The sequence below is a fragment of the Alternaria hordeiaustralica genome, assembly GCF_023758085.1.
Source record: "Alternaria hordeiaustralica strain BMP 2776 chromosome Unknown scaffold_17, whole genome shotgun sequence".
Lineage (NCBI taxonomy): Eukaryota > Fungi > Ascomycota > Dothideomycetes > Pleosporales > Pleosporaceae > Alternaria > Alternaria hordeiaustralica.
In genome coordinates this window covers 237,179-257,581 of record NW_026056789.1, presented here as the reverse complement: position 1 = coordinate 257,581, position 20,403 = coordinate 237,179, and the positions used below count along the sequence as shown (strand labels likewise).

At 53.4% G+C, this 20,403-nt stretch overlaps 6 protein-coding genes across 6 annotated transcripts; 4 read left to right on the top strand and 2 right to left on the bottom strand.

Moving 5' to 3' along the window:
• Positions 1-1,497: 1,497 nt before the first annotated feature.
• On the bottom strand, positions 1,498-3,547 carry J4E84_007610 (uncharacterized protein; the record flags this gene model as incomplete). The annotated part of the gene is given in 2 exon segments (XM_049390193.1): positions 1,498-3,520; positions 3,540-3,547. The coding sequence occupies 2 exon segments, from the start codon at positions 3,545-3,547 to the stop codon at positions 1,498-1,500; spliced, it is 2,031 nt and encodes a 676-aa protein (XP_049242046.1).
• Positions 3,548-5,187: 1,640 nt separating this feature from the next.
• Positions 5,188-7,050, bottom strand: J4E84_007609 (uncharacterized protein; the record flags this gene model as incomplete). Its single annotated transcript, XM_049390192.1, has 2 exons — positions 5,188-6,293; positions 6,345-7,050. The coding sequence occupies 2 exons, from the start codon at positions 7,048-7,050 to the stop codon at positions 5,188-5,190; spliced, it is 1,812 nt and encodes a 603-aa protein (XP_049242045.1).
• A 1,391-nt stretch (positions 7,051-8,441) lies between these two features.
• J4E84_007608 (uncharacterized protein) lies at positions 8,442-9,838 on the top strand (the record flags this gene model as incomplete). Its single annotated transcript, XM_049390191.1, has 2 exons — positions 8,442-8,833; positions 8,881-9,838. 2 exons carry the CDS (start codon positions 8,442-8,444, stop codon positions 9,836-9,838), a joined length of 1,350 nt encoding a protein of 449 aa, XP_049242044.1.
• Positions 9,839-10,404: 566 nt separating this feature from the next.
• Positions 10,405-11,789, top strand: J4E84_007607 (uncharacterized protein; the record flags this gene model as incomplete). Its single annotated transcript, XM_049390190.1, has 4 exons — positions 10,405-10,530; positions 10,646-10,857; positions 10,941-11,124; positions 11,307-11,789. The coding sequence occupies 4 exons, from the start codon at positions 10,405-10,407 to the stop codon at positions 11,787-11,789; spliced, it is 1,005 nt and encodes a 334-aa protein (XP_049242043.1).
• Positions 11,790-14,568: 2,779 nt separating this feature from the next.
• On the top strand, positions 14,569-18,720 carry J4E84_007606 (uncharacterized protein; the record flags this gene model as incomplete). Its single annotated transcript, XM_049390189.1, has 2 exons — positions 14,569-14,648; positions 14,700-18,720. The coding sequence occupies 2 exons, from the start codon at positions 14,569-14,571 to the stop codon at positions 18,718-18,720; spliced, it is 4,101 nt and encodes a 1,366-aa protein (XP_049242042.1).
• Positions 18,721-19,492: 772 nt separating this feature from the next.
• Positions 19,493-20,205, top strand: J4E84_007605 (uncharacterized protein; the record flags this gene model as incomplete). The annotated part of the gene is made up of 4 exons (XM_049390188.1): positions 19,493-19,546; positions 19,600-19,632; positions 19,697-19,775; positions 19,859-20,205. 4 exons carry the CDS (start codon positions 19,493-19,495, stop codon positions 20,203-20,205), a joined length of 513 nt encoding a protein of 170 aa, XP_049242041.1.
• Positions 20,206-20,403: the final 198 nt, after the last annotated feature.

Below are 20,403 nucleotides of genomic sequence, written 5' to 3'. Positions count from 1 at the left end.
GGCATGCAGGCATAATAATCTTTGTGTGACCATACTTGAAAGGGATGATCATGATTTGAAAGTCGGGGTTATGATTATGGTGGGTTTGAAGAGGAAACTGGGTGTGTAAGTAGCAGGCCGGTGTGGCCAGGGTGTGTAGCGTCCAGATCCCCAGGCCACGACAAGGTATATAGAGGAGATGCGAATAGTCGCACGGTGTCTGAACACAGTCAATTGGTTATTGGCCGGCCATGACGGCGTCCTGAATAGGCCAAAAGAGCCTACTTGCCGATACCCGTCCGGGTGTATATATCGCACTGCCTATGACAGGCTTGCTCATAATTCGTGCGGGAGTCGGCATCGCAAGACACCCTCACCGTGTAACTCTCGTGGCGCCGAGTAGCGGGCGCAGTAAGATGGAGGACTCTCGCTTCCAGAATGAGGCGCGGTCTATTGGTCACAAGAGCTTCAGCCTGCTGTCATCTTGGGCACTCCAACTTCGATGTTGGGCAGCGATGCAGACTCTGTGATCAATAGAGACGATGCCCGCTTCTCAATGGTAGTTGCAATGCTCGTATACATATAGCGTGATTGATGCGTCGTGATGCGTGTGAATCCCGCGGGAACGCCTTGAAAGTCGGGGACGCGTCATGGCCCTCTAGTCAGCCTTCAAGAGCAATATGGTAATGTAACGTGAGAGCACCGAAAGGATTCGATTGTCGATATCAAGAGTGAGGCATGTAGCTAGTGGCTGGTAGCTGGTGACATGGAGCATGGAACGATCGGAGGGGCTGACTGGAAGGCATGGAAGGAACGACAGGGGAAGACGACACTAGTGCAAGATCGGCTAGCCTCAAATCGAGCAGCAACACACCAGATGACCCCGGGAAGCCTCTTGCCGTTTTCCACCACGCAACGAGCAACCATCTTTATGATTATTCCTGCGCAGTGCATATCAGCGGTTTGATTTAAGTCTTTGTCTGAGTCTTCCACAGTAACAACATCCGCATGTTGCTTACGGCGAAAGTAGCCACAATGTGCCCCGGACGCGAATCATGGGTCACCCACGGTCTGAGTGATAGCCAAATGGGTGCAGCAGATTCGCGAGAGCAGAGTACTGGTTGCGAGCTTCAAAAAGGTTTTTGTCGTGTACATATTGAGCGATCGACCCTTCTACTGGACGCGTAGACGTGCGTAAAGTCAAACGATTTGCGGTAGGGGAACTCAGGAGAAGCCATGTTTGTCGACCAGTGTTAGCAACAGAGTAGTTGATGTAGCATGCAGGATAACATCTAGCAAGCGCTCGCGACGATGAACAAGCTGCTTCCAACATAGGCCCTTCATGCGGGGTAAGCACATGTCGGCAGTCACAGCGCAATGCGGCTGCGAGAAAGTGCGCGTTGACAATAGAAAACCGTGGCATTAGTAAGAAAGCTACATAATATTATATACCCATGACTGCTTTTGCGTAGCGTTAGTGGCGCTATAGATTAGTTAAAGATCAAGAAGATGAGATCATCAAGCGTAGTGCGAGAGCTTCCTTCGCTTTCCCATGACATGAGTTGCACTGCGCACACTCGGCGCGTCATCATGAACCCACACATCGTAGGCCGGTACGTCGTCGTCCGACGAGTGGGTAGGCTGACGAAGGAACTCAGGCGGCGTCTCATATACGAGTATCGAATCGTGACCTTGGTCCCCAGCCCATTGTCGTTGATGATAGACCTCAAGGGGCGTCTCGCTTACCAGAACGGAATCATGATCTGGGGGTGGTGGTAGATATTCGATGTGTTCTTGCTGTGAGTAGTCGTTCGTAACACCGTTCAAGCTCGCTTCGGAACCCTCGTGGTCATCATCTGCATCTTCACGTGAACGATACATACCTGTTCCAGTCGCGCTTGTGACCGAGAGTGATTGACGCTGTCCGTTCTGATCGAATGGGTCACTGTTGTCGTATGATGGAGCCTGCAATTGACTAGCGAACTGGGCTGCTTCATGGTCTTGCATGATGGACGGCAATGGGGTATTTGCACGCCAGCGCTGGGACGAAGGCTTCCGCAGCGTGTCTGTAGGCTGGCGAAAAGCGAAGTAGCGTGAAGTCGTTGCTGGAACCCGACTTCCGCCGACCATGTCAGCAGCGACACTGTTCACCATAGACTTGGGAATGATCTCGACCAGATCATGGCTCGTTTCGCGAGGTTCCCAATCTACAATGGAGTCCGTATACATTTCCTCAAGGTCTTCGTGGTAGGAGGAGAACCAATCATGCGCAAGAGCTTCCGACGCTGTCATTCGGTCCTGTTCCTTGAGTATAAGCAGATTCTTGACAAAGTCTTTCGGTCGGTCGCCGACGCCGCCCCACGATGGATGATGCGGATCGTCCAGGTGACTTAGGTCACAGATTGCTGCAAGACCCATGATCACAGCTTGAGGATTCGTGTGGTACTCCGGGTGTCTGCGATCAGTGAACATTGTGTCTCCGGTAAGTAGTGTAGCTGCAATCGTGCCGATGGACCACATGTCGACAGATCTTGAGTAGCCGTGCTCGGCTGGAATGGCCCTATTGCGCTTGTGAATCTCAGGCGCCATGTACTCCAAGGTACCCACGAGCGAGAACATCCGTTGGTACTTGTCGGCCTTCGCCGGATTTTGGCTGCTCTTCCCTGGGAGAAACCTAGCACTGCCAAAGTCGGTGATGACGACGCGAGCGCTGTCCTCGAGAGACGACATGAGTATGTTATCCGGCTTTAGATCTCGATGTACGATGTCTTGGTCGTGAAGGTACTTGATCCCCTTCACTATCTGGTAGATGATAGTGGCGGTCTGCAGACTGTCTATTTGGCCCTCCTTGTACTCGATAAAGGAGAATAAGTCGCCGCCTGTGACCAGCTCTTCGAAGATGTAGATAGTATTGTTACTCCGAAAGACTTTTTCGATGGTGATGATGTTCGGATGGCTGAGGTCTTTGAGAATATCAAACTCGCGGAAACAGTTGGTAACCCTGGTCGGCAGTTGTTGCTTCACCGACTTCTGATGCTTCGCGCGCTTTCCGGTAGGAAGGCGCAAGTTCGATAGCGCCAAGGTGTCATACATGTTGTCTAGTCGGATGATCTTGCACGCGAGTTGTCGCTGTGTCTCTTGATTGATGCCCACAAGGACTTTGCCGTTACCACCTTCGCCGAGCAAGCGACCGGTGAGGAGGTAACGCGAAGCAAACGTCTGTCTCTCTCGCTCCTGGATGCCAGTCAAATTCAGAAGCTCTACCGGCGTACTCGAGCAGTAGATCAGGGTGACGGTTTCTGAGATGCGAAGCTCGTCCCCATCCTCCAGGAGGAATGTACTCTTGGGACCCATCAGGATGCCCGCGTCTTGGGACGCCGTGTACTCCGAGTTGCTCTTCTTGAGGTGAGTGCCGTTTGCAGAGAGATCAGTTGCATAGACGAATGGTGCAATCTTAGCGATTGGGTTTTGTTCGTAAAGAATGCAATGGATGCGAAGATGCTTCCTTGAAATGGTAAGGTCATCGGCCCATGAATAACGACTGTGGTAAAGGTTAGAACAAGATCATATCACAGCGAGGAAGACAGTGCTCTGACCAGAGCTCTGGATCCCTCCCAAGATTGAACTGCTCATTCCCGCACACTTCGATCCTGCCTCCGTGCGTTCCTGCATGCGTTAGTCTGTTGATCATGAATCGAAGCACATCGACTCACCATAAGCACTGTCACCCGCGACCTTAATATGCAGCCATGCCACTGCTTCACCTGCCATCGTACAACACTCCTCCGCCGCCGATAACACTGCCCTGGAATGATGTTGGTGATGACGCGACTGAGGTTTGACGTAAGGCAGGTGACGCGGCGCGCGTGAACGCTTGGCGCCTGCCTCAGGGCTGGGCGCTAAGCCGTTCTAGCTAAGCGAGCCCCGCACCCACCTAGGTATTTCGACTCGCTGAGCTCCTACCTTTGTTCTACACTCACGACACTCATCTCGACAGCAATGTAAGTTCTATATCCCAGGCCATGGCGGCGCTGGCGACACTCAATTGACCGCAATGGTTGCTCTTCGAGTGTCCTTGCACCCGCCGGCGCCTCTACACTCTCAAGTGCAGCCGCTGACCTCATACCACAGCCCGCCGACAAGATGAGAGCCAAATGGAGGAAGAAGCGCGTTCGCCGTCTCAAGCGCAAGAGAAGAAAGACTAGGGCTCGTTCGTAAGTTCTACCACATCAGCACCGCCCGCTTCTTCACGTCTAACAAACCCCCAGCAAATAAACGTCTCGCCCCTCAATCTCAGCATCACCCACCTCAGTTCTGAACGAAAATGATCACTGAACGACACGTTTTCTACGCACAACCTTCCGACCAGCTCGCAACTCACTCTACTCCACCGCGCGATTCGGCCCTCAAGCTACGTCACACGGCGGACTGCGGCACGCGAGCTTTCAACTACTACTTCGGGAGGTGACGACTGTGCTGGACTGAGGAATGTTATGGAATGCTGGTCAATCGCCTGAATGGCACATTGGGGTTCTCTGGGAGTTTACTTGAACACGATTACGACGGTCACTCTAACACCGGCTCGCTACCTCTTGTGGAGGCTTGCCTTTGACTGACACGTCGCCATGTGGACATGCGATAACGGAATCAAAAATGCTTCACGACAATATTGCTTCCTTTGTGCGTGATGTAACTTGCTATGACGTGATGCGAGGGCCTTGATATGATGCAATGTGCGCGAACCATGTCTTAACCGACAACTGTGTAAACAGACCACGCCGACAATACTGACACTCGCTCCACACGCCTGAGGTGCTAGACTTCTCACTTGAACCCTTGTATAAGTATACTCCAAGGTGATGGACAATATAGGAGAGTTGAGGTTCATTGCGCCACCATCTCAACTGTTATATTGCGTCATCACGCTTTCAGTAGACTACGAATAAACAATAATCACCAAGTCCATGCGTATACTCAAGATACCAATATATTCACTCAAGTCCAAGTCCACGGATTTACCATTCCATGTGATCTCATTACTCCTACACCAAGCCAAGAAGATCGACAGTCGAAATAACAAAGTCCAGCTAAGATATCATAAACCCCATCCCCACCTATCCAAAAACCCCATCCAACAAACCCATACCCATTACCCTGTCCCAATCTCCCATAGCTCCCTCCGTCATACCGACGAACCCGAAACACACATCAAGCCCAATCTCTCATCTCCCTACCCACCCTCTCAAACTCACCCCCTCGCTTCTTATCCCGCTGCTGATGCACTTCGCGTACAACATGTACACTCCGTCCATGACAATGACCTTCATTATTCATCCCAGCGGAAGGAGGAGAGGAGGAGATGTCTTCGGCCCAGGCGCGGGTGTGGACGCCGGAGGGGAAGGTTGGCGTGGGGGGTTTGGGGGGGTCTGAGTTTGTGTTTGTGGATGCGGCGGTGGTTGTGGGGGTGGTGGAAGGGTTGGTACGATCGGTGGGGTTGGTGGAAGGATTGCTGGATTTGGAGTTGATCTCGGTGATGTTTCGGTAGGAGAAGAGGGGGAGGAGAGGCCCGTTTAGAGAGGGGCGGGTGAAGTAGCGGGAGAAGAATGTGGGGCGGGGAGGTGTTGGGGATGCTGATGGAGAATGGGAGTGATCGTGCTTCTGCGCAGACATGTCTTGGTCGTTCTTCTGTGAGATCAAGGTATCTTGCGTTGTGACGCTGTGTAAGCGAGGGATAGAGTCGAGAGCGACGGGACTGTTGTATGTAGACGCGGTCCAAGTATCGTTCTTGAAATCCGCGCTCGTCGATGTCGACTGTGTAGAGTCAGAAGCGCCGAACCACGACATCTTCTTTGCTTTGCTGGAGAAGAATGTTGTCCAACTACGAGGAGCGGTGAAACTGGTAGGCCTCCTCCTGTTGGCCGATCCGGGTAGTAGGCTAGGCCATATCTTGCCAGCTCCAATAAAGACCAACAGTCCTCTGTAATGAGCATTTGCATCGACTCCCGTGCCGAGGAAGCCGAAGATGATGAATCCCGTGGCGATCTGAACCCACTTCTCGATACTGATCTTACCCAGCCCGGGCTCCCTTGTAATTCTGTTCCATCTCTCAGGATCATGGACTCTATCCCAAGAGTAATGGTCGTGGAGTCTTCCGGCCATCTGGATGAGCAGTACGATGGTGTAGATCAGATAGAAGGAGATGACGATCAGGCTGACTAAGAAGAGGCGGATGAAGCGTGAGGACGTGGTGTTTCGCGCTGCAACAAGGCGGTGGAACTCGCGTCGGTATCGGTAAAGACGCCAGATAAGTAGGGCTGTTGAATGATTAGTAGGTTGATTTGAGGGAGGAAGCAGATGAGACTTACCTGCCCAGTAGGAATCGATCACAATGCCAACGGCTGACCACATGAAACTAATGACCATGCTAGGCCATGAAGCATCGTGGACAGACCAACACCCAGCAATACCGACGATTGCATAGCGATTGTACTGGGTGACATAGTAAATGCCCATCAGTAACAACGGCACGCCCCAACACCAAAAGACTTCCCAGATCTTCGCTTTGACTTTGCTCTTATGGCTGGTCGACACAGTAATATTGCGTGTATCCATAACGTTGGCGAGCTTGCGTAGTACCAGGGCCAACGAGGCGGTCAATCCCACATAGCTACCGACCTGGAGCCGGATCTGAATGTCGCACAGGATCGCACCGTCCCACCATTCGGTCAGGTTGTCGCGGGGCCAGATGAGTGGGTTGATGCAGTTGAAGAGGTTGTGAAGGACAATCCACAAGATGAGTGACCCGGCTGCGACGTTGGCTTGACGGAAATGCCAGATCATTGGTGCAACGCAGAGGAGGAATGCTGGAAAGGAGAGGGTGATGAAGAGGATGGCCTGGGTGGAGACGGGTGCGTTCATCTCCTCCATGGTGATATTGGTGCTGTATTCATACGTCCCCGCCGCATCTCCAGTCCAGTAAGCTTCGTAGGAGTGTGTGTTGGTTGCCATAGAAGTAGATGTCAAAGACATAGCAGTAGATGTCATTGCCATAGCAGCAGATGTCATGGACATGGTCGCGGATGTCAAGAGGAGGGACCAACCAATGACGATGGGTAATCTTCTTCGATGCTGCAAAGCGGCAGACCTGAATCCAGTTCAGAGATGTAGCCGTCGATCAAGTGGAATCCGAGCTGTCGATTGTGCTATCTCCAGGATAGTGTCAGGCAGTGTTGATGGGTTTAGATATAGAAAAGATTGTGATTAGAAAGAAAAGCAACTGAAGAAACGAACAGGCGGCAAGCAGCCTCGAAAACCCCATCACTCCCGTCGATACCGAGTATATGGAAATCCTCAATAGAACAGATGCGTGTCTCAAGCTTCAATAAGGCTCAATAGGACTTACGTTCACTTGAGTGATGAAAACGAGTATGCCGCTAGAGTAGCATGTCCTCAGACGCTCTCGCCCAGGTCAATCACAGTCTGTTTGAAACAGGCTGACCCGTCGCAGGGACAGGGCGCTGCCTGGTACCCGTGATATTCGGTTGCGGCGGTATGGATGTGGAAGTGGAAGTGAGACTTTTGCCCGTCCGCATTTGGGTCTGAATAGAAAAAGACGACTTCTGAATAGAAAACCAACGAGAAAGAGACGAGACATGTCTGTGATAAGTAGCAGCGCAATCAGAGAGGGAATCATGGGGAGACGAGGTGCTAAGTCCCCGCAGCTGCGGCATGGTTGCAGGTCGGGTTGTACGTGGCGGGTTTAGCCAGATTATCCTACTCACCCGCTTTCGAGCATCCAGGAACCGGTGTTTACCTGCCCAGTTTGGTGGGCATCTGTTACATTGTCGGAGTCCGAACAAGTGCGTTGGGACGATGGGGTACTCTACGGCAGATGGCTGCGTCCCAGTATGAAGCATCGGGGAACAACAAGTGGCAAGGTTGTGTATTGATCGAATGGTAGATAGTCCATGAGGCATGTGCGAGCCATTGCAGCGCTTGGTCGTTTCCTCGGTCATGGAGCAGGCTGGGTTGCACAGCAGGAAGGCCTGCACACGTGTGGCATGGTTGCCACGGTCTGAATGGCCGTGAATGCGGGATGCGCACGGGATACCTGTTGTTGTCGAGATGGTGTTCGCAGTGAATCGCTTGCAAACCATGGGAAGCTAGGCCATAGCGCATGTGTGAGGAAGCTCGGAGAGGGTCCCAGCTCTACAATTGACCGCATCGAGACATGACGTAAGACGAACGACTCGCCGAGGCGTCTTCCACTACGGCACACGACCGTCGCGTTAGTACGTGTGAGCGTCACCAGAGCCTCAGCGATGCTTCCGCGGCGCCTGCAACCATCGCGATCAGGTGACTCGCATCTCTACCACATTGCGCCTTCTTGAAGCGGCGTCTAGGCATCCATTGGCAGCGACGTCGTCCACGTTGCTTCTTCGACGTCTCAACCGGTACTCGCCATGGACGGTGCGCCGGCCGACAGTCCCAGCATCCACCCTCTACTTCGCCAGAGGATGCTGAACCGCGCCGCCACATCTGCTGAGGGTGCGCGACCTTCTACTCCCCCTACAGCCGCCCCTCGACGCCGCAGCTCCCTCGTCTCCGACCTCTCCGACTCGCGCTATTCCCTGCGATCCTCCAGCGACAATCTTCTTAGAGCGGGTGGGAAGAATGACATGGGCCGACATGCATCTCCAGACGAGCCGTCACGATGGATTGCGCTGCCTGTTGTGGCTGCCGTGGTCCCTGCCATCATTGGGTTGACGGTAGAGAACGGCGCAGATGTCGCGACAGACGTGTTGATATTGGTACTGGCTGGCTGGTTCCTCCATTGGAGCGTCAAGGTGCCATGGTAGGTTGTAGCAAGCATGGGTGAGAATCACAGCTGACGCGATGCAGGGACTGGTACCACGAGGCACAGCAACGACGATACTTGAATGACGGCACGGATGACGCGACCTACGACGACACGATACATGAGGAGGAAGAGGATGCGCCAGAGGTGGCAGAACAGCAAGCAGGCGAGACGCAGGACTCAAAGGTCAACACCACGGCCGATGCGCCTGTCTCGCGAGCGCAGAAGGAGGCCCGTGAAGCCCTAAAGCGGTCGGAGATGCTGGCCTTCATCGGCTGCTTCCTAGGTCCCCTACTGGGCGCCCTCCTCATGCACACCATCCGAGGCCAGCTCATGCGCGCCGAAGGCATAGTATCCGACGCGAACCTCAGCATCTTCCTCCTCATCGCCGAGATACCCCCCGTAAATCGCCTCATCAAGATGCGAACAGAGCGAATCCTCCATCTGCAGCGCATCGTCCGAGAAGCCCCAAGAGAGCCCGTCCGATCAGCCGACACTCAGCAGCTCTCACAACGAATAGCGGAATTGGAGGGACGACTCGATGGCCCCCCGCCCGCCAACAACAACGAGGTCGACGTAGAGAAACTCAGCGCCGAAGTCCGTCAAACAACCCAACTCCAACTTGACGCGCTGAACCGCGCAGTTAGGCGCTACGAAAAACGTCACATGGCACAGTCCCTACAGATCGAAGCGCGCTTCCAAGACCTAGAAGCTAGATTGGGCGATACACTCGCCCTGGCTGCCGCAGCTGCTAGAACCGGTCAGCGGCCTGGCGTGATTGCCATGACGCTGAGCTGGATAGCCGGTACTATTAGCTACATGCTGCAGATGACTTGGGACATCGCCATGTATCCCTTCCGCACAGCAGCGGTAGCAGTTTCAGTAGCTAAATCGCTGTTCGTCAGAGATGAGCGGCAGGCGAAACGGAGGGTGAAGGGAGGGCAAAGTAATGGACATACGGGTATGTCGACGAGTCGGATGCAAGCGAAACCTGTGCGGTAGTCTACATTGTTCTATTAATACTTTAATACCATTCTCACTCCCATCCTATCACCTTCCTATCACCTTGGTATCTGTGCATAAACTGGGTTGTACAGTATGTTATCGCGATGTTCGACATGGTCGTGCTGCGAGGCCACCGCCGATACCGGACGCGATATCAGTCTCCATCGTCGCAACCGCACGACATCCGGAGTCTTCCGAAAGAGTAACCCGAAAATGCAGGTACGAACGTTACTTCGGAGATAATAAATGGCTGTACACCAACCACAGCAGAGAGACTAACGTCCTTTCGAAGTTAGCATGGCCGCGTTGTATACCCCGCCCCCACTTTGATACGTGCGAGGGGAGTATGGCCGTGGCCGATGGGGGATGTAACGTGGTAATCACATGGTTAGTACTACTGTTGCCTTTATACATCTAGTTCTGCTTGACTCATCTTCTGGTTTCTTTCTAGATCCCCTATCCTTTAGACGTTGGTTGTGAAGAAGCCGTTTCGCAACGTTCAAGTAACCTGTCGGTAAACAAGAAAGAGCAAGGACACAAAGAAACCGTGATAAATCACGACCATGTATCCGAAATCAGACGTCACAGTCGACGCCTCGAAGTTCGATCGCGATGGCATCGACAAACAAACCCTGGAGTTCAACGAGAAGTTGATTAAGATCTGGGCGGATGGACCGCGGTGGTATGAGGTATGTTTCCCTATCCCATTCCTTCCCCTCCATCCCTCTTCCCTGCCCTCATCACCCATCCCCTTCCCACCCAGTCTTCCATCCCTCAACCCCGAGCTAACGTAAAAACGTACAGGTCGGCGCAGCAGCCTACCGCCAGATGCGCTGGGAAGGCAAAACCCCCTTACCCAAACCCGTGGTTCTACCCGAAGGTTTCAACGGCTCTCTCCCTTCTCGAGACGCCGGAAGGGAGATACCGTATAGGGTGTTTAAGCCGAGTGGAGGGGTGAGCAGGGGGATTCATATGCATATTCATGGTGGGGGGTGGGTGTTGATGAGTGAGGCTTAGTAAGTTGGTTTCTTTTTGTTTTCTTGCTGTGAGTGGGTGGAGGAGTGGATGAGATTGAGGATGGTGCTAATGAGGAGAATAGTCAAGACCCCTACCTAAAATACATGGCCGACCACTTCGAAGTAACAGTCGTATCAATCGGATACCGGCTCGCGCCCGAAGACCCCTGGCCCGCCGGCGCAGAAGATTGCTACGACGCTGCGGAATGGCTGGTCAAGAACGGTCCGGAGGTGTTTGGTGGGGAGTTGATGTTTACGGGTGGTGAGGTATGTGTCTTTCCCTTTGCCACCTCTATTACCTCCATCTAGTACCTCCATCTAGTACCTCCATCTAGTACCTCCATCTAGTACCTCCATCTAGTACCTCCATCTAGTACCTCCTTCCATTATCTCCCTCCCCCTCCCTCTCTTTTTGCACACATACCCGAACCCATACTAACGCCCCACAGTCCGCAGGCGGCCACCTCGCCTGCCTCACCGCCTTCCACCTCCTAAAAACGCTCCCCACATTCTCCTTCCGCGGCCTCCTCCTCCACTTCGGCTGCTATGACATGTCCTCCTTCCTCCCCCACGTGCTCCACCACGAATCTCACCTCGTCATCGACCACGACGTGATGAAATCCTACATCGACGCCTTACTCCCCAACACCACGGAAGCGGAGCGCCGCGATCCCTCGATAAGTCCTTTCTGGCAGGATCTAAGGGGAATGAAGTTGCCGCCGGCGCTGTTTACGTGTGGGAGTGAGGATCCGTTGTTGGATGATAGTGTGTTGATGGGGGCGAAGTGGGGGATGTGGGGGGCGGAGAGTGTGGTGAAGATTTATAGGGGGGCGCCGCATGGGTTTATTGGGTTTCCGCCGGGGACTATTAAGGCGGTGCAGGAGGTGTTGGATGATACTGAGGCGTTTGTTAGGGCGAAGATGGGGGTTTAGGGGGATGTTGGTGGGGTGTGGTGGGGTGTGTTGAGTGGACGTACCTGATGGCACCCCATAGAGAGGTTCTACACTATATTGAACTTATTACGGACATATTGGCTTCTTGGCCTTGAATAGGAATTGTCTCCTAACGACGAGAATACCATAGTCGGGTCAAATATGCGGCCGCTGCCGATAAAGCGATAGGTCGGGGTATCCGCGATAGATGTCTCCATTCGATCGATACGGCGGAGTATTATCACCGTCATTGTTCCATCCATAAGACCGCCATTGAAGAACATATCTCTCATAGGCACAATGGTATCACCAACCTCAGGTGCTACATGTCCGTAGCCTATGGAGTTTACCTGAGTACAGGGGTCATTGAACACGAAAAGATTTGAAACACCTTTTGAGGCTCGCTCTAAGTCTTGGCTGTGGTTTTGACGCCTGAGAGTTGTCGACGTGTGGCTGTACCGCGAATCCCGTCCCCTGGGTCTCGGCGTTACCGAAGAAAGGTGCTCAATGAGTCTCTGCAAGAGATCTTCATATGGTTCATCTTGGGGAAGTCCGGAGTCAACATTCAATCGAAGCACGCCTCTCCTAATTTTTCTGTACAATAGGTTGGGAAACCGCGTAGCATCCGACACCCAGGATGGGCGCGGTCTTTCATCGGCGGAAGGGTCGGGATTTTGCGCGGTCTCCGGCCCATTGGCCATTGAACACAGCTGAAAGAGCTGTGAATCAAGGGAGTGATCAGAACCGACAGATCGCCTTGAAATGTTTGATATGACAATATAAGGTTGCATACTACCTTTGTCTAGCAGAGGTCTGTGCCTGCCACTTTTTAAACAGATTCCGCCTCTCGTGGCACTGATTACTCGGAAGTTATGGTGAAAATTTGTGTCCTGGATGGCAAGAGCTTTCTTTGGTAGAACCCGCCAGTCTGGCACCCAAGAAGGCCAATCGTCCGGTCGAGTGGAGTGCTGACGCATGAACAAAGCCGTCCACATGTTTGCATGCATTTGTTTTTCTTTCCAGCAACTGAACGCAAATGCCTTGTATATTTCACGTACGTCGAGCGAGTAATCTATGTTCATAGAAACAACACCCCCTTTTTGCGACGTTGAAGGGCTGTCGGAGTTGGAAGAGCTGTCCGAAGAGCTATCGGAGGAGCTAGAATCGCCTAAGGACGAGGGTGTGGCAGCCATCTTTCCGCTCTTCTTGGCCTTCTTCGTCTTGGCTAGCTCTTCGTCAGAGTCGCTATCGGAGTCGCTAGAGCCGACATTATCGGAGATGTATCCGGCTGGTTGAACGTTGGCTGCCATACTAAAGAGTGCATATATCCGATCTCGTGGATCTGTGCATGCATAAGACGCAAAAGTCTCTACCAAGCTTGTGATGTCGTTACTGTCACGGTTAAAGTGATGCTGGATTCCGGTACCGAAGAGCGAATGGTGGGTCCAGAGAACCTCGATAGTGGCAATGGCACCCACTCTCGCCCTGTCGTCAGAATCCAAAGGAGAAATCCCCTTCTGTATGTCGGGTAGCGCAGAAACCAGGCGAAGAAAGTTAATCTCTGTATCGCCACAGATTAAGTTGACTTCCAAACTGAAGACGATCTCTTGCACTACCCAGAGTCTGTTGAACCACGGAAGATTCAAGAATTGCATGACTGCACCGAAGTCTGCGTTTGACTCTGTTTCTCCGTTCTTGTTTGCTCGAGATAGATGATCAATTGTCCGCATACCTCGCTGTTCGATAGAAGTATCACCGCCTGAATCGAGCCAGGCCAAAACTCTGTGGGCACCGCGGAAAATCTGGACCATCAATGGAATTTGTACGGCCTTCTCTGCATTATCGGCCTGATTAATGCTCGCAGCGTCGGCCCAGAGGAGTCGGTCTCGATCGGACCTGCGCAGGTATCGCAAGGCTCGGTCAAGGTTCCGCGTGATACAGACTCGAGTGCCATCGTCGACATACAATGGGAACTCCAGAATTGGTTCGCCCCAGGTATAAGATATTGCGTCATAGCGACCCTCAAGATCCCCCAGTGTCGAGGAAAGAAACGCAACTTTTAGAGGTTCTTCTTTGGAGGAGGCCGGCTGCACTGCGATCAGCCTGATGTGTTTTGGACCTTCCAGTGCTTGGTACACGTGTGTACTCATGCTGCGCGGGTCGGAGTAAAACAAGAGATGAGGAAAGAATGAGTGCAAGACGTGTGGTGTACAGGAAGAGCGGCGTGGTGACTGAAATAGCGAATAGGCTGGCGACCGGCATATGACAAGACCTGCATCCTGCATCCTGCGAGGCTGTGAGGGGGATGGCTGATCCAATCATTGACGCGATAGGCAAGGCCAACCCGCATCATCTGACGAAGACAATTCATCCTTGATAGTGGACATTGAGACCATATGCGCGATTCGCTGTGCATATATATGCAGTGTATGAACGAGCCAGAGGTCCGGGGATACTGATTTTGGTGTTGGCTGACCGGAGAGATCACGAGCTTCTTCCCAGTAGAGTTAGCGACATTTTTGTTATTCGCTGACATGAGATCCAGCGCTCGCCGATGTGATGCAGCCTTCACATACTGTGTGTTCGATCTTATGGCTTCTGGTGTTGGGTGTTGAGTCGGGATGAGAGCACCCTGAACGGAGGCGGATCCCTGACTAGCTCAAACGTCATACACCGCACGGCCTATCTCGCAAGCCCAAGGCGACGCGACAAGAAAACTTCGTGTCGCACGAACTCACCATGGCCCAATAGCCCACCATTCGCAACACCAAAAGTCGCCATGGCCGACAACGAGAGCCCCGAGAGGCGGCGGCCGCGCCGGATGAGCGCCATGTACCGCCGTGGCTCCCACTTGAGCGAGTACGTGTGACTTGCAGCTCCGCGTCGGGCGCGACTAATTGACTTTCTCAGGGCAAGCTTCATGGAAGATGTCGAGATGGCGCAAGATGAGGTATTCGAACTCGGCCCCATGCCTCCTTCCCGTCCTGCCTACAATCCCCGTGGAAGGAAGCCTGGCCAGCAGCTGACGCCCACAATCCAGGTCTTCTCCGGCCCCATGAGCGAGAGCGTCCCCACGAGCGTCTCCGGATTCCGCCACCGCCGGTCGCGCGCCGATTCGAGTGCGAGTTTGACGAGTTTCGCGTTCTACGATGAAGAGCAGGATTCACAGGGTGAGGATGAGGATAGCGCGATTCTGGAGGACGGAGAGAGCACGTACAACAATGGCTATACCGTGTCGGAGTTGGAGGACCTCGAGGCGGGCATATCGTCGGAAACATCGCATTCACCGTCGCCATCGCGGCGGAAGTCGAGCGGAAGTAGGAAGTCGTCCGAGCGGCCGCTGTTGCGCAGGCACTCTTCGACCGGCAGCGCAGGCTCAGGCATCGACTGGAGAGGGCGCAGGTCGAACCAAAAGATCTACATTATGACCGAGGACCTTACCATCGTCATCGCCGGCTTCAGAACATCGCCCATTGGCTATGCGCTGTACGCGCTACTCTGTTTCGTGACGCTGGGTCTCGGCTGGCTCCTGTTCAGATGGCTACCAAGATGGAGGGTTGCGATAACAGGAAAGAGCTCGCCGTTAAAGGAATGCGACTGGATAGTCACAGAGAACCAGTGGGGCGAGTTTGCAGTGCAGCACGTCAGCAAGCAAACCTACGGACGGTCGCTTTCGACTGTGTTCGGCGATCCTGAAAAGGGACGCCCTCGGGAATGGGATGAGGAAGATGACCCGCTCATCAGTGAGCTTAGGTGCCTGGACTACCGCTACATCCGCTTCGTATACCATCCTATCAAGGACAAGTTCGTCCTCGCAAATACCTGGACCGATCCCACCTGGACCGAAGTCTCCGCCCTCCGCGAGGGTCTCGACAACGATGAGCGCGACTACCGCGAGCTGGTCTTTGGAAAGAACGTCATCGATATCGCCGAGAAGACAATTGGTCAACTCCTGGTCGATGAGGTCTTCCATCCTTTCTACGTCTTTCAGATCGCCAGTCTGATCCTTTGGTCCATGGACGAGTACTATTACTACGCCTGCGCCATCTTCATCATCTCGGCCGTCAGTATCGTCACCACACTCATCGAGACAAAGGCTTCCATGAAGAGACTGCGCGAGGTGTCGAAGTTCGAGTGTGAAGTTCGTGTACTGCGAAGCGGCTTCTGGACCCATATCGACTCAGCCGAGCTCGTACCTGGAGATGTCTACGAAGTCACCGATCCTTCCCTTGCGCTATTCCCATGCGACAGTCTGTTACTCTCTGGAGATTGCATCGTCAATGAGAGTATGCTGACTGGCGAGTCGATCCCTGTTTCCAAGGTCCCCATGTCAAATCACGCTCTAGACCTCCTAGATCTCAGCGCTTCGGCTGTCCACCCTGAAGTCGCACGACACATGCTGTTCAGCGGTACTAAGATCATCCGCGCTCGCAGACCACACGAAGATCACGTTGATGACGAAGCCGCTGCATTGGCTATGGTTGTGCGCACTGGTTTTAACACCACCAAGGGCGCACTGGTCCGCTCGATGCTCTTCCCCAAGCCATCTGGATTCAAGTTCTACCGCGACTCTTTCCGGTACATCTCCGTCATGGCTTTCATTGCTATGATCGGCTTCGTCGCATCTTTCATCAACTTTGTGCATCTAGGCCTTGCATGGCATCTGATTGTCGTACGAGCTCTCGATCTGATCACCATTGTCGTTCCTCCTGCTCTCCCAGCCACACTCACCATTGGTACCAGCTTCGCGCTATCGCGCTTAAAGCAGAAACAGATCTTCTGCATCAGTCCACAGCGAGTCAACGTTGGTGGCAAGCTGGATGTCGTCTGCTTTGACAAGACTGGAACTCTTACCGAGGAAGGTCTCGATGTTCTTGGAGTCCGCGTAGTCGAGCGACCAAGGAACAGGTTCAGTGAGCTGCTTCCAGATGCCTACGACATCCTCCCTGCGTCGCAGCACGACCGCGACCCCACTGTTGAATACCTCGCACACAAGACGATTCTGTACACCATGGCTACTTGCCATTCACTCCGTAAGATCGATGACGAGCTCGTAGGTGACCCGCTTGACGTCAAGATGTTCGACTTTACCGGCTGGAGCTACGAGGAAGGAGAACAGAAAGCCGGCAACGCTGGTGACGACGACCCTGAGCAGAAACTTTCGCCATCTGTTGCCCGACCGCCACCAGGCCGCGAATATGATGTCGACGATGTTGAAGACGACGCCAACAGGAAGCAAGTCGAACTTGGCGTACTCAAGGCTTTCGAATTCGTCTCACAGCTACGAAGGGCTAGTGTCATCGTTCGCCAGTTTGGTTCAAAGAGCGGACAAGTATATGTCAAGGGTGCACCCGAAGTCATGAAAGAGATCTGCAGGCCTGACAGCTTCCCTACCGACTACGAGGAGCTTCTAGCCTTCTACACTCATCGTGGATTCCGTGTCATCGCTTGCGCTACGAAGTCAATCCCCAAGCTCAACTGGCTTAAGACTCAGAAGATGAAGCGTGAGGAAGCAGAGAGCGATCTGGACTTTGTTGGTTTCATCATCTTCGAGAACAAGCTCAAGGACAGCACCGCCCCTGTTATCGAAGAGCTTGAACGCGCCAATATCCGCAAGGTCATGTGCACTGGTGACAACATTCTCACTGCTATCAGTGTGGCTCGCGAGTGTGGTCTCATCAACAAGACTGCTCACTGCTTTGTGCCTCACTTCGAAGAGGGTGATTCTCGGACGGCACTATCGAAGCTCAGCTGGGAAAGTGTAGACGACCCCGTCTTCAAGCTTGACGATAACACCCTCAAGCCCCTGCCACCGCCTCCCGAAGCCGACGTATCCCTCCCCTACGACATCTCCAACCTCCGCAACTACAGCTTAGCCGTCAGCGGCGACGTCTTCCGCTGGATCGTCGACTTTGCCTCCGAATCCGTCCTCCGCGAAATGCTCGTCTGCGGCCAAGTCTTCGCCCGCATGTCCCCCGACGAAAAGCACGAACTCGTCGAAAAACTCCAATCAATCGACTACTGCGTCGGCTTCTGCGGCGACGGCGCCAACGACTGCGGTGCCCTCAAAGCAGCCGACGTGGGCATCTCCCTCTCCGAAGCCGAAGCCTCGGTTGCCGCGCCCTTCACATCCCGCCAATTCGACATATCCTGCGTCCCGCAAGTTATCAAAGAAGGTCGTGCCGCCCTCGTCACAAGCTTCAGCTGTTTCAAATACATGTCGCTTTACAGCGCTATACAGTTCTGCTCCGTCTCCTTCCTGTACGCCAGCGCGAGTAACCTCGGCGACTTCCAATTCCTCTTCATCGACCTGCTGCTCATCCTGCCCATCGCCATCTTCATGGGCTGGTCCGGCGCCTACCCGATGCTCAGCCGCAAACGTCCGACTGCCAACCTCGTGTCAAGAAAGGTGCTTACGCCACTACTGGGCCAAATGGTCCTATGTATCCTCGTCCAATTCATAGCCTTCCACTACGTCCAAAAACAGGAATGGTACATGCCCCCCGTCCTCGACCCCAACCACAGCAACAGCTTGAACAGCCAAAACACGGCCTTGTTCCTAACAAGTTGCTTCCAATACATCTTCTCCGCCGTCGTCCTCAGCGTAGGGAAACCGTATCGCGAACCCATGGGTCGTAACCTGCCTTTCATCACCACTATCTTCGTTACCCTCGCCATTACGCTGTATATGCTGTTTGACCCCGCCGCGTGGGTTATGCAAGCGATGGAACTCACGTTTTTGGATACACAGTTCAAGGTTTTCATCTTAGCGCTGGGGCTGGGCAACTTTGCGGCGGCGTATGTGGGGGAGAATATGCTGTTTCCGGGGCTGAGCAAGTGGATTGGGGTTGCGAAAGTTAGGTTTGGGGGCGTGGGGATGCAGAAGAAGAGGAAGGAGTATAAGGTTATTGCTGAAGGGATGAGGATGTGAGGCAGTTTGGGTTCTGTGGGGGTGGGGGTGGAGATGAGGTGGGAGGGTTTGGGGGAGGGGTGTATATATATCGGGACTGGGGTTTGGATAGACAAGAAGAATATTATGAGATTTCGAAGAGGGGTGTTCTTGACTTGGCTGCAATGTAGACATCCTTGCTCTCAGTACGTCATGCTGTTCTTGCGCCCATGCTTCGCTGCTGGAAATCACGGTGAAGGCGCGCTTGTTTGTTGATGATCCGTATCACAGCGCAACGCAGTGCGGTATCTCACTCTCACTTTTCCTCGTCACCTCTGACCGCTTAGTGGTTTATCTTGATACAGCTCTCTCACAATCCTTCTGTCTCTCTCTTTATCACACTCCACTCGTCTCTTGTCGGATACTTCGTACAGCACTCAGCACGCATCACTTGCAGTCGCCTTCGACGATCAATCCGTCTTTAACAACCACCATGCCTGGGTGGGTGGGGGAGGAGGAGGGGAGGCGGAGGGGAGGCGGAGGGGAGGTGGTGGACGTCTCGCGCTTCTAATTGGGTTCACGGTGAAAGCGCGATTGATTGTTACCTGGGATACAGTTCGTATGATAGCGCGGCGCGGTACCTCACTCTCACTTTTCCTCGTCACCTTTGGTTGCCTAGTGGCTTATCTTGATACCGCTTCTACACAAACCCTCTGTGTCTTTCTCTACACCATCCGCCAACGTTTTCTAGCGAGATACTCAACGCACGACCTTCCAACCGCACTCAACGATCAGTCCGTCTTCAACGATCAACATGCCACCCAAGAAGAAGGTCGACGGTGACAGTGCCGACACTGGCGGCGACGGCGTAAGTACACGCCAAATCCACTCACATACACATTTACTGACAACCCTCCTTAGAAATTCCGCTGGACCGCCGAAAACGAGCGCACCGTAAGTCCCATCCCCCAAACCCCCTCCTCAACCCTCCTCACAACCGTCTAACTCACACTCCCAGCTCCTCCTCCTAGCCATGAACCGCGGCACCCTCACGAAAGACGACTACCACAAGATGGTCGGTGCCTTCCCTGGTCCCGGTACGTTTCCCCTACACACCTGGGTACTCCCCAATCCGCACTGTTTGTGTATCTGTGTATCCGTCTACTAATGTAAAGATTAGCAGGAACAAACTGGGACGCGATCCGCCAGCGATTCATCAAGATGCGCAAGGAGCAGCGTGCGCTGTGTGAGCAGCTAGATTGGCCTCTCCCTTGTGACGCGGAGAAGACTCCTACAAAGACTCCGGGCAAGTCGTCGAAGAAGAGGGAGAAGGGTGAGGAGGGTGGTGACGCTGAGGTAGCTGGTGAGATGGAGTCGCCTACCAAGAAGCCGCGTGCCCGCAAGCCGAAGAAGGAGGTTGTTAAGAAGGAGGTCGAGGAGGACGATGGACTTGGTGGTGAGCTGTATCGTGAGCTAAATGGGGATGATGGCGTTGTCAAGGAGGAGCTGCTTGAAGAGGGTGTTTAGGAATTCTGGGCGCTTGAGAGGACAGGCACGTGAGCGCATGACGGGTTCTACTGATTTCTTCATGATGAGGAATATTTGAGTAAGGCACTGCCTCGAGCATTAGCAAACTGGCAGTACAAATGCACTTTGCACTATCTGCGGCATTTCATCAGCCTGACAAAAGCCATCTCCAAATTCGTCTTTTGTGATTTTCCATTT